The sequence below is a fragment of the Vigna radiata genome, chromosome 1 (genome assembly GCF_000741045.1).
Source record: "Vigna radiata var. radiata cultivar VC1973A chromosome 1, Vradiata_ver6, whole genome shotgun sequence".
Lineage (NCBI taxonomy): Eukaryota > Viridiplantae > Streptophyta > Magnoliopsida > Fabales > Fabaceae > Vigna > Vigna radiata.
In genome coordinates, this window is record NC_028351.1 from 5,390,117 (window position 1) to 5,404,193 (window position 14,077).

Sequence of the window (14,077 nt, forward strand, 5' to 3'; positions counted from 1 at the left end):
AATTCCGTTTATAAGTAAAATGTAAATAAATAATAAAATTCCGTTTCTAACATCGACAAATAGAGAGAAACCTAGAATGCCATGACCAATTTAATTTTCAATTTTCATTTTCAATTTAATTTTCATGTTCTTGGCAAAATTTTGCACTTTTGCACAAACGGACCAGGAATACTCTGCTCGTATCTGTTGTTTATGTCGCGTACTCCTTCGTGCAACTCCCTCCCCTAAGGACAATCGTCGATAAAACTCGTCGTCAATAAGGATCAATCAGTTTGGCCAGAAGCAATGGACATCGATCAGCATTCGATGGACGACTTCTTTTTCGTTGGCTAGCTTTTTAATATCAAGAACTCTGAAAAGTTTTTTGCCAATTCATTTGATCATCTTTTATCTCTAAAAGCTTCCGTCCATTTATCTAAAATCTTTGGTATGCGCGCGAGCTCAACAATTCAGACTTTGCACTCAGCCTCATCTACAAAAAACTTCCAATGTTGAGATGGATCCGAGGTTCCTATAAGTAATTCTACTGCAAAATTTGTCAAGTGTGACCATGCACGAACTGCACGGTTTATATAAACTATATAAACTATATAAACTAATCACCCCTCCATCTCCCCGCCAGGTCTAGTTTTTCATAATTGGTGACCTTGAAATGAACAGCATACATGGTATATTTCCTCAACTGAAGAAATGAACGAAACCCAGTCAAATTGTCAAGATGAACACAAGTATATATGGAAAGAATGCAGGCTACTACAATATGAATGAAACTGGAAGATCGAGTATAAGCCACATCTCGCTGTACAACTGGGAAAGAATGCAGGCTACAATATGAATGAAACCCAGACAAGGGATCATTACAAGTTGAAAGAATTACAAGTTCTATTTGAAGATGGAATATAAGCTCCATCTCGCTGTACAACTTGAAAGAATGCAATGTGCAGCAGCAGCAATTATGTATGAATGGTGGTCAAATTGAATGAGACCAAGAAGCCAATTTGAAGCTTATTGGAAGTTAGCAGGTTAAAATAGGAAAGGGGCCCATTTTATACTAAAAATAATTGCGACGATGCTCGGCTGATTCTTTTGTTGGTTGCCATTTCAATTTTCAACTGCAGTTTTTTCCCTTGATGGAACTCTCAGGTATAGTTTCATTGTATCATAAACTGTAAAGCCTATGGCCGAAGATGGAACTACCTGAATCACAAAATTCAACAATTAGCCATACAGAACGATTTGAGAGTCTGTCTGTTACTTTTAATAAGCTACTAGTCGTATCACCTTTATATAATTGATGCTCAGCCCTGAAAACAGTTGCTTCCAGCCTTGCCTTTGGGCAATCAAAAGAATAGATTTGAAAGTCCCCTTCAATTCGGCATTGTCAGACGGCTGGAGCTTTTGAATCTGGCCATATGTTTGTCACTGTTAATTTAATATCTACAATCAATCTCTGGGTGATCGGAAGACTAAAATTACCTGCATTTGCCTCCTAACAACTTCAAGAGGATATGTGAAGGTCTGACCCAACAACCCTGCTACTGATCCGCAAGTCAGTTTGGCCATGATGCTTTTATTGTACTCCTCAGGGACATGGCGCTTCATTTCCTCATAGAAGTAGAATTTCAAACCCGCATATGGGAATATTCCAACAAGAGTTGGAGCTGTTGCCATGAACAAAATTAGGAGGTTTACATTACAAATGCAACAGTGATATACGATACAAAAATACGAGAAATGGAAATAAGCCGATTCAAATTCGTACCTACTCCACGATAGAGACCCCTTATGCCACCCTCTCTATAAGTCCTTGTAAGACAATCAGTGATCCCTCTGTAAACTTGTTCGTTATTGACCATCCCCGAAGCACCCAATTTTGTTGGACTAACAATCTACAGTTTCAAATACAAACAAATTAAAGCTTAAAACTTTTTCTTCCAAAAAACAGATTAGAATTAATTTCTGAAAAGATACTTTACCTGATAAGCTAACTTGGTTCGAGTCAAATCAAGAGGATAAGTAAAAAGTACAGCTGTCCCTCCAGAGAGTGAGCCTGCCATAAGGTCAAGGGCAGGACCTTTCCACACATCAGGAAAAGTTTGTATAATCAATCTGCGGTATTCCTCGTAAGACGTATAATGAATAGCCGAGTAAGGAATAATCCTTGCAACACTTGCTCCATTTCCTCTGCAAATAAATTCACAAGATACTTAAAAAGATACAGCCCCTGAGATTGTGAGAGAGAAAAGAAGCTTATAAACTGCACTTATGATCACGATCACGTTGGAGCCACACAGAACTCAATCAACCTTGACGTATGAGTTTGGGTTAAAAGAGATACCTGTAGAAACCCAGAAGCCCTTCCGTTTTGGCAATTCTTACAGCTGATCTTATCAGTCCCGTGCTCTGAAACTCAGCCCTTCGCGTCTGCAATAAACAAAAACCACATTAGAAATCAAGAAACGTGAAAACCTCTCAGAGGAAGAAGATAATTGAAAAAGACAGAAACACGTTTGACTAGAAATAGGTGACGTTCGAAGCACGCCAATTAAATAAGCCGTTGAACAGTTTTAAAGCAAAGAACACTGAAACTAATTTTTGACTGACCTGAAAGAGAATCTTGACACGCTCGAGAGGAGCGACGGCGGTCTTGGCGAAGCCGCCGGAGAGGCCGCCGGCGAGCAACTCCTTGGCGAGAAGAGGCATGAGATCGAGCGGACCCTTGGTCCCGTCTTCTGGGTCATGCCTCTTCTGCTCCGCCATTTGTCAGAAAAATTGCTATAGAGAAAGGAAAGAGAGTGACAGAGAAAAACAGTAACAGGAAAAAAAAAAAGAAAAAGGAAAAGAAAAGCGATTGAATTGAATTCAGTTTGAGAATTTGTGAACTATCGAATTGCGTAGTTGAGTTAAATATGACTGCTCAGCCTCCAAACAGGACCAATTTTAACGATTTAAATTAAATTTATTAATCAAAATTTTAATTTTTCTTTATTTTTAAATACTTAATTAAGCTATAACGTCTCTTTACATATTTTTAATTAAGTTGTTACTAAATTATCTTAATATATTTAGTAAGTTTTGTTAACTCCCTGATTTATACATAATTTTTATTATTTGTATTTACGTTTTAATAGATGTAATTAATATAAAAATAATATTGTGATTAATGTAAAATATTAAATTATTTTTATTTTTCTAGTTGAAAATGTGTATTTTTATTACTTCTATGGCATTATCTGTGATGATTAAGAATTGTTTCGTTATTGATAAGTACGTCTTTATTATCCAATCTGAATCTAGAAAATAATTAATGTTATTTTTTCATTAAACATAATATCATTTTATATTAATCATAAAATTTTAAATCTTTTAATATGGGTCGATAATATATTTCTTAAAGACAATTAATAAGGTGACGTAAAAAATTTAAGCACTCGAAACCTAAACTAAAAAAGTACAACAATTCAATAAACAAAAAATAATAATGAAAACTTAACTAAAATTCCTCACATTTATGAAAACTTTAAAATTAAATTATATATTTTAAAATATTAACTCCATAATAAGATAACATTACTTTTTTACAGCTAAATAAATTAATACATTAAAACCTAAATATATAAGTGAAAAGGGAACAAGAGGTAGCTCAAATAATAGATTATGATAATAGAGTGGAATTAATTGTAGTGACGATAGATATAAATCATGGTCAAATTTTTTATTTTAAGTCTTCAGATATTTATTTATTATTTCGCATATATTATCACTTAATTAATTACATTTTCTTAAGATAAAGAAATTTTTGAAAGTTTAACTTCATAAAAGTGTACGATGTTTTTCAAACTTATACTTGAGTAAAATCCTAAAGTAAATTTGTGAATAACAATCTATTTTTTATATAATTTAGTGAAGTGAGATATATTATCTATAGTATTTTTAAAACACGAGATTTTTAGGATAGTTAAATAAAAATTAAATTTAATTATCACCAATGACTTCTTTTAGAAAAATATTGAATTTTATTAAGTTAATGATTAAAAATTGTTTCAAACAATTAAGTTATAGCAAAATAAATTAAATTATATTTAAATATTACTATATAATTCATATATATTATGTAAACAAAATATTGAGAATACGTAAATTATGATAAATATTAAAAAAATTAATCAAATAATACGTTTGTTTGAGGAGTATTTGTTTTATTTTTTTCATAAATATTAAATTATAAATATATTGATATGGTTTTAATATTTATTTATTTAATTTAACATCACAAAATTTTCCATATACATTATACATCGGGTTACAATTCTTATTATATATAAATATGTTTAGTCTCTAATGTAAAATTAAAATTCATCTCTTTGAAACCTTGATATATTAATTTAAAATGCCACTGTGACATAGAAAAAATTAATATAATTAATTGAATTAAGAAAATCACATTTATTTATTTTTAACATCAAATTATATTAAAATTTTGAATTAATAAATTAAAATTTAAAGCTAAATACATACTTAATTCTATATTTGAATATATTAAAAACATTAATAATTAAATAATTAAATGAAAACATTAATAAATGTATATAAGACATTGCCAAAACATTAAACGTAATTTTTTTAGGGCTTAATAGCACTAATGGTCCCTATTTTGGTTGGCAAAATTCGTTTTGGTCCCTATTTTTTTTTTTCTGTTCAATGTGGTCCTAAAAATTGTAAATTTCGTTCAATCTGGTCCTTTTTGGAGACGCCATTTAAATAGTTAACGGCAGAAACTCCAGCTGTGCAGAAAAGTGTTAATGTGGCATTTAACTGCCCACGTGGAGTCCGTACAAGCATAGTGAGGTAAAATCTGAAATAAAACTAGGACCATTCGAACACACTTAACGAAATAGGGACCATCAGGGATATTAAGCCTTTCTTTAATGAAACCCAATTTTTAATGAGGGTGGATAGCCAAATTAGGGTTTTTAGGCATAATGAGGTAGATTTATTCATTTTGAAATTGAAATTGCAGATATTAGGGTTTGCTTTTTGAAAATGCCACAACATGGGAACACAACCTGGCATTTTTGAAATTCACTAGGGTTCTTAGAATTTGGGAACCCAACCTGTTTCACCTTTGCCTTCGTCAATGGCTACCACCCGCTCTCCCTCTAAAATCGCCGACAAACTCAAGAGGAATAAGTTAATCACCTCCGAATAATGGGTTCTTCACCAACGGGGTTTTCATTTGACAAGCAATTGAGCATTTTTTTTGGGGTTTAGGGCTTTACTCATACTGTTGTGGAAAAAATGGGGTTCTTGCCTTATGATTTTGGAAGCTTATGATTTTGGAAGCTTTAGAAAGTGGTGCTTGTTGGGGTCTAGTTTGTTGCAGATTGTGGTATTGAGGCCTAACCTGCAGATTATTGCAAATAGGGATTATCTCTACCCCCATTGAACCACCACCAAGTGAGGAATGACAACTTTGGTGGCCTAAGCTAGTGCAACAANAAGAAGAAGAAGATTGGGAAGTAAACATGGCTCATCAACCACCAAGATTGGGAAGAAGATTGGTTAAAAACCCTAATTTGGCTATCCACCCTCATTAAAAATTGGGTTTCATTAAAGAAAGGCTTAATATCCNTNATGGTCCCTATTTTCGTTAAGTGTGTTCGAAATGGTCCTAGTTTTATTTNAGATTTTACCTCANTATGNCTGTACGGACTCCACGTGGACAGTTAAATGCCACATCAACACTTTTCTGCACAGCTGGAGTTTCTGCCGTTAACGATTTAAACGGCATCTACAAAAAGGACCAAATTGAACAAAATTTTCATACTTTAGAACTAAATTGAACAAAAAAAATAAATGGGGACCAATTCGAATTTTGCCAACCAAAATAGGGACCATTAGTACTATTAAGCCTTTTTTTCAGTGGGAAATAATAGAAAGAATAGAAAAACATAAAAAAGAATATTATAAATATGGTTTCATTCTGATTTTTGACGCATTTATTAATTTTTTAACTAATTATTATTATGAACCATAATTAAAGTATGACATTATTGTTGGTAGTTTAAATGGATAATTTGGTTATTTAATTTTACTTAGTCATTGTAAAACAGGTTGGGTGGCGGTTAAAAATTGACCCAAGTCACAGAGACGCGTCGGTGGTGGTTAACCGTAGGTTTAATGTAATGTTAGCTAAAGGAAGAGAGAGAGAGAGATAGGAGAGAGAAACAACCGAACAACCGCTTTGTGTCTTTGCGCTCTATTTCACTTTCTATATATATTTTATGCATTACATACCCATTTTGACATAGCTCAACAACAACTCAGAAAAAGAAGAAATTTGATAGAAGAAGACAGGGCAGAGCTGCAGCCGAGAAAACCCATGGCTGAATCCGTTTCAGTAGACATGGAGTTGATCCTTCTAGCCAGAAAGGTTTCTTCTTTTCTGCCTTTCTCTCTCAAGTTCTAAGCTTTTTCCTAATGGGTTCATTTCTCTTCATTACCCTCTTCCAATTTCTCCTTTCACCACATTCTTTCTGCTAAAATTTTTTTCTTGAAGAACCCTTGACACTTTCGCATAATCGGGAACTTTTTAGTTGAGCAATTCGTCATGGGGGTGATTTTGTTTTCCTTCTATTGTTTCATTTCATCATGTTCTTCCTTTGAAATGTTTGTGTTTTGCATCGCCAATCCATTTGGATTAGGGAGATTTTACCATGTCAGGCGGCTGATCTTCACATTCCATATATCATATTTGCGACATAGTTCTTTGAATTGTGACTATCCTTCATCACATTGAGATATTTCGCAGTTGAACTCCTGGATCACCATTTTGAATTTCAGTTTTTTCTTTATTTATTTGAGCTGTTATCGGGCTTCTTATATGGATTTAGCGATTTTTGGAAGAAATGGATTTTACCTTTGCATTTGCAGCATTGGATGCGGTTTAGATGATATGGGAAATTTCATTGTTATTTTCATGTACACATTTTGTTGTTTTCCTTTTCATTTTATTCTTCTTTTTGTTTTTTAGGTGGGGTCAAGGGTTCTTCTTTTCTTTTTCTGCCTCCTGTATTTTATATGATGATGTTCATCGCTTTGAAGGAATTGGATCCTTTGTGGTTTGGCTTTTCTGTCTCATCGGTTCTTTCAGAGTGCATTACAGTCTATAAGAATCATCGCTCTGCCTTTCTTAGCCTTTTGATCATTCTTGTACTTGGGCCAATTCTATCTGTTACTTTGTGCTTTATATACGTATCGGTTATTTATTGGATTAGGTAAAGTCGTTTTTTATATGACATTTTAAGACACTGTCCTCATTTTACTGGCTTTACCTTGTTTTGTTTATTGAGGATACAATGATTGGAATCTGACACTGCTTATGCCATTTATCTTTTTTTTTCAAACTCGAGTTAATATGCTATTGGCCTATTGCTTGTTAGTTTGGGTCATCCAAAAAGACGAGTAGGGGCACATGGGCAGCCATGTCAGTATATAAATAATTTAGATATATGTTTGAAACAGTTTTTCATTACTTGAATGGAGTACATACAAAATAAAGGATATCTTTTGCTTTACAGGGACGTTCTTTTTCACTAGAAAGTTTGCTTCAATTTTTGTGCTTCTTTGCCCCATTTTTTCTTCTTTTGTATTTTTGACGTACACTTACTTCAGAATATTATTCTAGGAACATCATATTCGAACGGGCTGTGGTTCTGTATCTGTTATAGTATGTGGCGATCAAGACAAACCACCTCTGATCACTTATCCAGATGTAGCCTTAAATTGTAAGTGGAGTCATGTTGATTTTTCTTGTGACCACATTACTCTTGTTTAAAATGTCAAGAATCGTTTTTTCCCCTGCTGTTCTTGAATTTGTTGCTTAGTATTTTGTGAGCATGTTAATGGTTGTATAAGTTTATGTTTGATCTGAGGCATTGTCTTGTTTCATTGTATTGAGGCAGATCTGTCTTGTTTCCAAGGATTATTTTTCTGTCCGGAGGCAGCTTCTTTGCTTCTTCATAACTTCTGTATATATCATATCAGTCCTCCTGGGCATGAGGTTTGTAAGTTTATCTACTTAAATGCAATTTTTATTGCATTTTAAACTGAACATTACTATTTACATAGTTTATCTGGAAATTCCACAAGAGTTTTTGTAGTTGGGAGCAGCAGCAGTTTGTCCCGATGATCCAATCCCTTCTGCTGACGACTTAGCAAATCAAATAATTGAGGTTCTCAACTATTTTCGGTAACTATATACTATGCCTTGTTGTTACTATATGTTTACTATGCCTTATTGTTAGCTTTTTCATTTTCTGAAACTGTTCTATGTAGAAAGAGACAAATCACTTGAGGTTCTTTTCATAGTTATGCACAAAAGTTGAAAGTGAGCAAAAGAGCACTGCATATATTTAGTGTGGGCAAATCTAATGTGTCTGATATATTTACTGATTGCATGAACTTTTTCCCTGTCCAGGCTTGGTGCAGTGATGTGTATGGGAGCATCAGCTGGTGCTTACATTCTTTCGCTATTCGCTGTATGTACCTTATTTGATTTTGAAGAGAGGGCAGGGGCTGTTTAACCATTTATGAGTAGTTTTAATACATAGCAAATCTTATGTTTATTTCATGCAGACAAAATATAGGGAGCGTGTTGTTGGTTTAATACTTGTATCTCCCTTGTGCAAAGCTCCTTCTTGGACTGAATGGTTCTATAATAAGGTTTCTTTAAAATGCCAACAGTTATGCACTCACGAGTTCTCTAGTTTGATAACTTTACTATACTGAGACTGCTTTTAATTTTAGATGATGTCAAATTTGCTATATTTCTACGGTGTGTGTGGCGTGTTGAAAGAGTGTCTGCTCCAGCGCTACTTCAGCAAGGTATTGTAATGCAAGGATCTTGGCCCTCTTGCATTTCTTCGTTTACTATGTTACAAGTTTTCGTGGCCAACCTTAACAGGAAGTTCGTGGTGATGCTGAATTTCCAGAATCAGAGATAGTTCAAGCTTGCAGAAAAGTATGTGCTAAGCTAATTTAGTCCTCCCTTTTTCTGCCGCAGCTGAAATATGAATTTTATTACTTTAACTTTATTCATTTTCTCTGCTGCATATACCTCACTTTGGTTCTTTCTCTCGATTTGTTTCCAGCTCCTAGATGAGAGAAAGAGCATCAATATCTTTCGGTTTCTTCAGGCTATCAATGAGTAAGATCTGCTAAGATAAGCTTCTTTATAAGAAAATAAAGATATAAAACAAATTGACTTTCTTTTTAGTTAAAATCAAAGTATGTATTTCAGTTTTTAAAAGACTAGACGGAAGAACTTTTATAAAAGTTAAGGCCAAAGTTGATTTTATTTTGAGAGAAACCCAATTCAATTTTACCAACTTATTTTCTTCTCATAGTACTTGTAATTTTTTAATCTGAACATGCCCTTACTAACTGAGTTAACATACTTATGTGCTTCAACTTCGCTTGTAAACTAGCAGGAGACCTGATATAACGGAAGGATTGAAGAGATTAAAATGTCGTACACTTATTTTTGTTGGGGACAGCTCTCCTTTCCATTCAGAGGCTATTCATATGACTTCAAAACTTGATAAGAGATACACTGCCTTGGTCGAGGTACGTGGCAGAATGTTCATTAGTACATGTATAACATGCATGTAAATAACAAGTATATATATACATACATATAAATGGATATACATCTATATATGTATTTAAATGGTTTGGCATTGGTTTTGTGAAACATATTTTCCTGGTTAACTTTATAATTCTCTAAACCTATAACTAGTGTTTGATTATGATAATAAATTGAGAATGCATGATGCATGTTTAAGAGTGGATTGATCTGGCAGGTCCAGGGTTGTGGATCAATGGTTACAGAGGAACAGCCATATGCAATGCTGGTACCTATGGAGAACTTTCTAATGGGATATGGTTTGTATAGGCCAAGCCATCTCAGTGGCAGCCCAAAGAGCCCGCTCAGTCCATCTTGCATCTCTCCTGAACTTCTTTCCCCAGAGAGCATGGGATTGAAACTGAAGCCTATAAAGACACGTGTTTAAATGCAAGTTTGACCAGGAGGAGCAAGCACACATTTTGCTTCATAGCAGTCTTTCTTCTTCTATTGATTTTTCTGATTTTTTTATTGTTTGAGACAAATAGAGAGGAGATGGCGGATTGTAGATATAGAAAGGGAAATTCAGAATCCGTGGGAGGCTATGAATATATATACATACATACATATGTAAGTGTATGTATAGGTATAATAATAATAATAACATATATATATATGTGTGTGTGTGGGTTCATCCCATCTGTAGTCAGTCATAAAGGAATCAGGGAGCTGTATATGATGTACATTCCATACGGACTCCAGATTTATTTATGAAGATGAGAAATTAATAATGCATAGAGACTCTTTCATTTTTAACATCTTTCCCACTGCTTCAAATCTTTTATCACTTTCATACATTTACCAACCATATTCATTCTCACATTGCTTTATTTTTCTTTGTTACGCCAGCAATTCATTCGTTCTTTGTTAAAAGAGGACTTTCAGGGTCAATGTGGAAAAGGGTTACTCTTACAATGTAGTCACGGAAGTTTGTTGAAACATTTCTCTCGAACAGGATTGTGTTTGAAGGAAAATAATAAAAGGACATAATCTACTTAGAATAAATAAAATGTTAAAGTGAAGGACCAAGAGTTACATAGTCAATTCCTTCTGATTCTAATAATGTGTCACTCCACCAATTTTAATCATTTCAAGCTCATTTCTTAACTTTTCAACTTCTGACATTTTTGTCTGTCCCAACTAACATAACTTACATTACTAAATTCTTTAGTATCAAGACTTTGTTCAGCAAGCATAATACTTCAAATCACCAAAGAAATCTTCAATCTGCAATTCAATTAAATGAAAAAAAGAAAAAACAGTGTCTACCACTATGCTCAAAACAGCTAATTACAGCTCCATTGATTAAAGATTTTGGCAATTTGGAAGATTCTCTTATTTTTTGTCTTCCCTAACGCATCTCAACGGAAAAAAAAATGCCGACCTTCAGAGTACAAAATTGCTTATTCATTTATGCTGATTCATTTTCAGTTACATGCATATCTAGATTACGAAAAGCAAAAGCAAATAAAATGTAAGATACAAAGAAGAGAAGAATAGGAAAAAGGCATGTTTGCTTGCAACTGGAGGATTCTGCGGATACAAATTTCAGTTTTAATATCAAACTTTACTTGCGTAATATAATACACAAAAAACTAAGCAGTTTCTTAAGAAAGTTCAGTGCAACTGCAATGCGACTGCACCAAAATCTCGTTAGAGCCTGCCTGAACTAAATTAGCAAACACAGAAACACAATGCTGACAAAACTGATGAGGCAGCATGCAACTTCTCACCGCCTCTTGAGACCTCTCATCATGTAAATGATCCTAACAAAAAGGGTCTGTGGCAACTAGTTGGAGTAAGTAAATAACATGGTTGTGCTTTAACACTAATATCAGTTTGTTATTCTAGCTTACGCATCTGTGTCCGAGATCGGGTCCTCAACTTCACTCTCACCGCTTGAATTATCATCTGCGGTTGAAGTCCTGGCTTTGACTGGCTTAGAGTTTTGATGGAGATCATATTTTACAAATTTAATTTTCTTTTCACTGTGTTTTCCTTTTCTTTTCCGAGCTTTATTATTGGGTAACTTCATAGTTTGGGCAGCAGCTACAAACGCATCACTAATCAATTTGTTTTGCTCATCATCCTCACCTGTATTTCCCTCTCCCCCAGCATTATCAACATAAAAAAGGTCATCATCTGCTATCTTCCTCTCCAAGTTACTTGCAGAGTGCTCGGGTTTGGAAATATCAAGACCTGATGTAGCATGATTTTTTAAAATATCATCTTCAAAAACTCTGATCCCTTGGTTCTCAAGGCTCAGCAGCCAAACTGGTAAGTAGATTAAACACAGTGCATTAATAAAATATTTTAGGTGTGTGATGCATTGAGTACCATATCTGATCAGAAATATAAGTTGCAGATCTACTCACGTGTAAGAGCTTTGGGAGAGGATCCATTAGCTCTGCCAGCTTTTTCCTCCAAACCATTCTGGCTAGAAACCCATTTAATTATTTGCAATGGCAATCGAGAAGCAGAAAACGCCTTTATATAAGAGATAGTTCTATTCTGATCACCAAGTCCCCTGTATTGATATAGATTTAGATATTACACCATGTAACAAAAATGAGAGAACTACATACACATAATACAATAATTAATTCCTCGTACTATCATACCTAAAATACTCCACAGCCCCATGAGTAACAATCAACTTGGTCAAGGTGAGGTTTTGTATGTTGGCATTTGAATAGAGGAAAGGGTAGTCTACAAATAGTAGAGCATCAAAAATAACTTTCCTTGATAGAATTTCATCTTCAGGTTTCTGCACGGACAGAGATAGAAGGAAACACTTTTTAGAATCCCAACAATCTGATAAATGGACTAAGGAAATAAACAAGGACAAGTGTAAATCTATGAAAAGTTTGATTGTACTAGTAATAGCCGTTGTCTATAAAATCATGGTGTAGGACTTTTGTGCAACGGAAATGAGACAAATACCTTTTCTAATTACATACAATAAATAGGAAACAAATGAGATAAACTTATGGCGCATACAAGGACAAAATACTGACCAGTATTGAAATCAGAGGCAATGGTGTCTCCAATGCCGTTCTCATAAGGATCTCTGGTTACACAAAAGATAAATCCACGTTAAATAGAAACCACAAAATGAGAATCCTAGAGAAGAATTGAAGCAAATGATCAAGTGCTTCTAATGGGAACTCTTCCACGACCCAGCTGAGTTCAATCGTTAAAAGGTTCAAAATAAAACTTCATGGACAAAATGCACCAAAGATGCAGTGACCTGGCCCATGGAAAATTCATGCATTTCACAAGAGGACATTATAGTGCAGAGCTATAATTTCATTGCTACAATCAATTGCGTAAGCTACTACAAAGTTGCATTGACATGTATACGAAAAGTAAGGGGAAACTGAAATATAAATAAAAATACAAAACCTTACTAACCCAAAAAGTATGTGTTCTGAAAGCTAGATATTGAGCTAACAGCCCAACTCTTTAGCTTCATTTCCAATCCTTCCTTTGACGTTGCCAGATGTAAAGAAAGACAAAGTTTCAAAAAGAACACTTCCATGATGATAGCACCACCCAAGTAATCAACATGAAACCCTCTAGAACAAATCCAGTCACAAACATCACTGCTCACAAGAGGTAACAAAGATTCAAAGGCGTCATCATTCATGGCCACCCAAAGACGAGCCAAATCAGTGAAAGGAAAAATCAATCTCACTGAATCAGATTCCTCCTCATAAACCTTGTTATGACAAGAAAGGCTTATATACCCAAGAACTACATCCACCAAAGACTTCACCTCCCTCATAGCTTTCTTCTCTCTCTTACATCTCAATTCCCTTCCCAACAGCTCCACTATCACTCCGTGGAGCACAAAAACAACAGGCGCCAGCAAAACGATACTCTTTGCTGCACAAACAGAAGCTGAACACGCAGATAGCAACTGAAGTAAGTCTTTGGCCACCAATATTTTATCCAAGGCATCGCCTTTCTCCTCGTTACGTCCACGAAAGTTTATCGCTGCATAGGCCCATATCAACTCGAAGGGTGGATCAACCTTCGCTTGCATCAATTCGTAAAATGTAGAGACTAAAGGAGACAGGTTTGGGGACTTCTTCGAAATCTCAGACAAAAGTTCTTGCATTGAGTGTTTCAGCTTGAGGGCGTAGTTCTCACCCGCTAAAGGGACCAAATCTGTGGCCTCCATTGAAGAAGAAGAAAATAGTGCTTAATCGATGTTCCGCGGTACAAATACAAATGTGCAAATTTGATTTTAGGGTTTATAAGAGAAGGGTTTTAGTTAGATTTGAGCCCGATTCGAACCGGTTTGGTACCGACTCCTACGTGGACTATAAAAATTGGATTTTTTTTTTAAGGGCAAATTTGAAATCTCAATCATAAAATTAAGAGAGC

General features: G+C 34.6%; 3 protein-coding genes across 4 annotated transcripts; 1 reads left to right on the forward strand and 2 right to left on the reverse strand.

Annotated features, from left to right (window-relative positions):
• Nucleotides 1–39: 39 nt before the first annotated feature.
• LOC106765603 (mitochondrial carrier protein CoAc2) lies at nt 40–2,892 on the reverse strand. 2 transcript variants are annotated; one of them, XM_022782628.1, is made up of 7 exons: nt 2,605–2,892; nt 2,339–2,424; nt 1,977–2,184; nt 1,763–1,889; nt 1,477–1,661; nt 1,282–1,404; nt 40–472 (listed from the first exon to the last, which is right to left on the reverse strand). In XM_022782628.1, the coding sequence occupies exons 1-7, from the start codon at nt 2,758–2,760 to the stop codon at nt 416–418; spliced, it is 942 nt and encodes a 313-aa protein (XP_022638349.1). In that variant the 5' UTR covers nt 2,761–2,892; the 3' UTR covers nt 40–415. The 2 variants fall into 2 exon arrangements, with proteins under 2 accessions (XP_022638349.1, XP_014505770.1); XM_014650284.2 differs by lacking the exon at nt 40–472 and adding an exon at nt 482–1,197 and having other exon boundaries at nt 2,605–2,886.
• A 3,303-nt stretch (nt 2,893–6,195) lies between these two features.
• On the forward strand, nt 6,196–10,441 carry LOC106763440 (pollen-specific protein SF21). The gene is made up of 11 exons (XM_014647634.2): nt 6,196–6,433; nt 7,688–7,787; nt 7,965–8,062; nt 8,163–8,251; nt 8,480–8,540; nt 8,638–8,724; nt 8,809–8,886; nt 8,966–9,022; nt 9,153–9,208; nt 9,492–9,627; nt 9,864–10,441. The coding sequence occupies exons 1-11, from the start codon at nt 6,383–6,385 to the stop codon at nt 10,071–10,073; spliced, it is 1,023 nt and encodes a 340-aa protein (XP_014503120.1). The 5' UTR covers nt 6,196–6,382; the 3' UTR covers nt 10,074–10,441.
• Nucleotides 10,442–11,182: 741 nt separating this feature from the next.
• On the reverse strand, nt 11,183–13,940 carry LOC106764712. Its single transcript, XM_014649062.2, has 5 exons — nt 13,100–13,940; nt 12,703–12,755; nt 12,307–12,452; nt 12,061–12,212; nt 11,183–11,959 (listed from the first exon to the last, which is right to left on the reverse strand). Exons 1-5 carry the CDS (start codon nt 13,869–13,871, stop codon nt 11,538–11,540), a joined length of 1,545 nt encoding a protein of 514 aa, XP_014504548.1. The 5' UTR covers nt 13,872–13,940; the 3' UTR covers nt 11,183–11,537.
• Between the last annotated feature and the right edge of the window lie 137 nt (nt 13,941–14,077).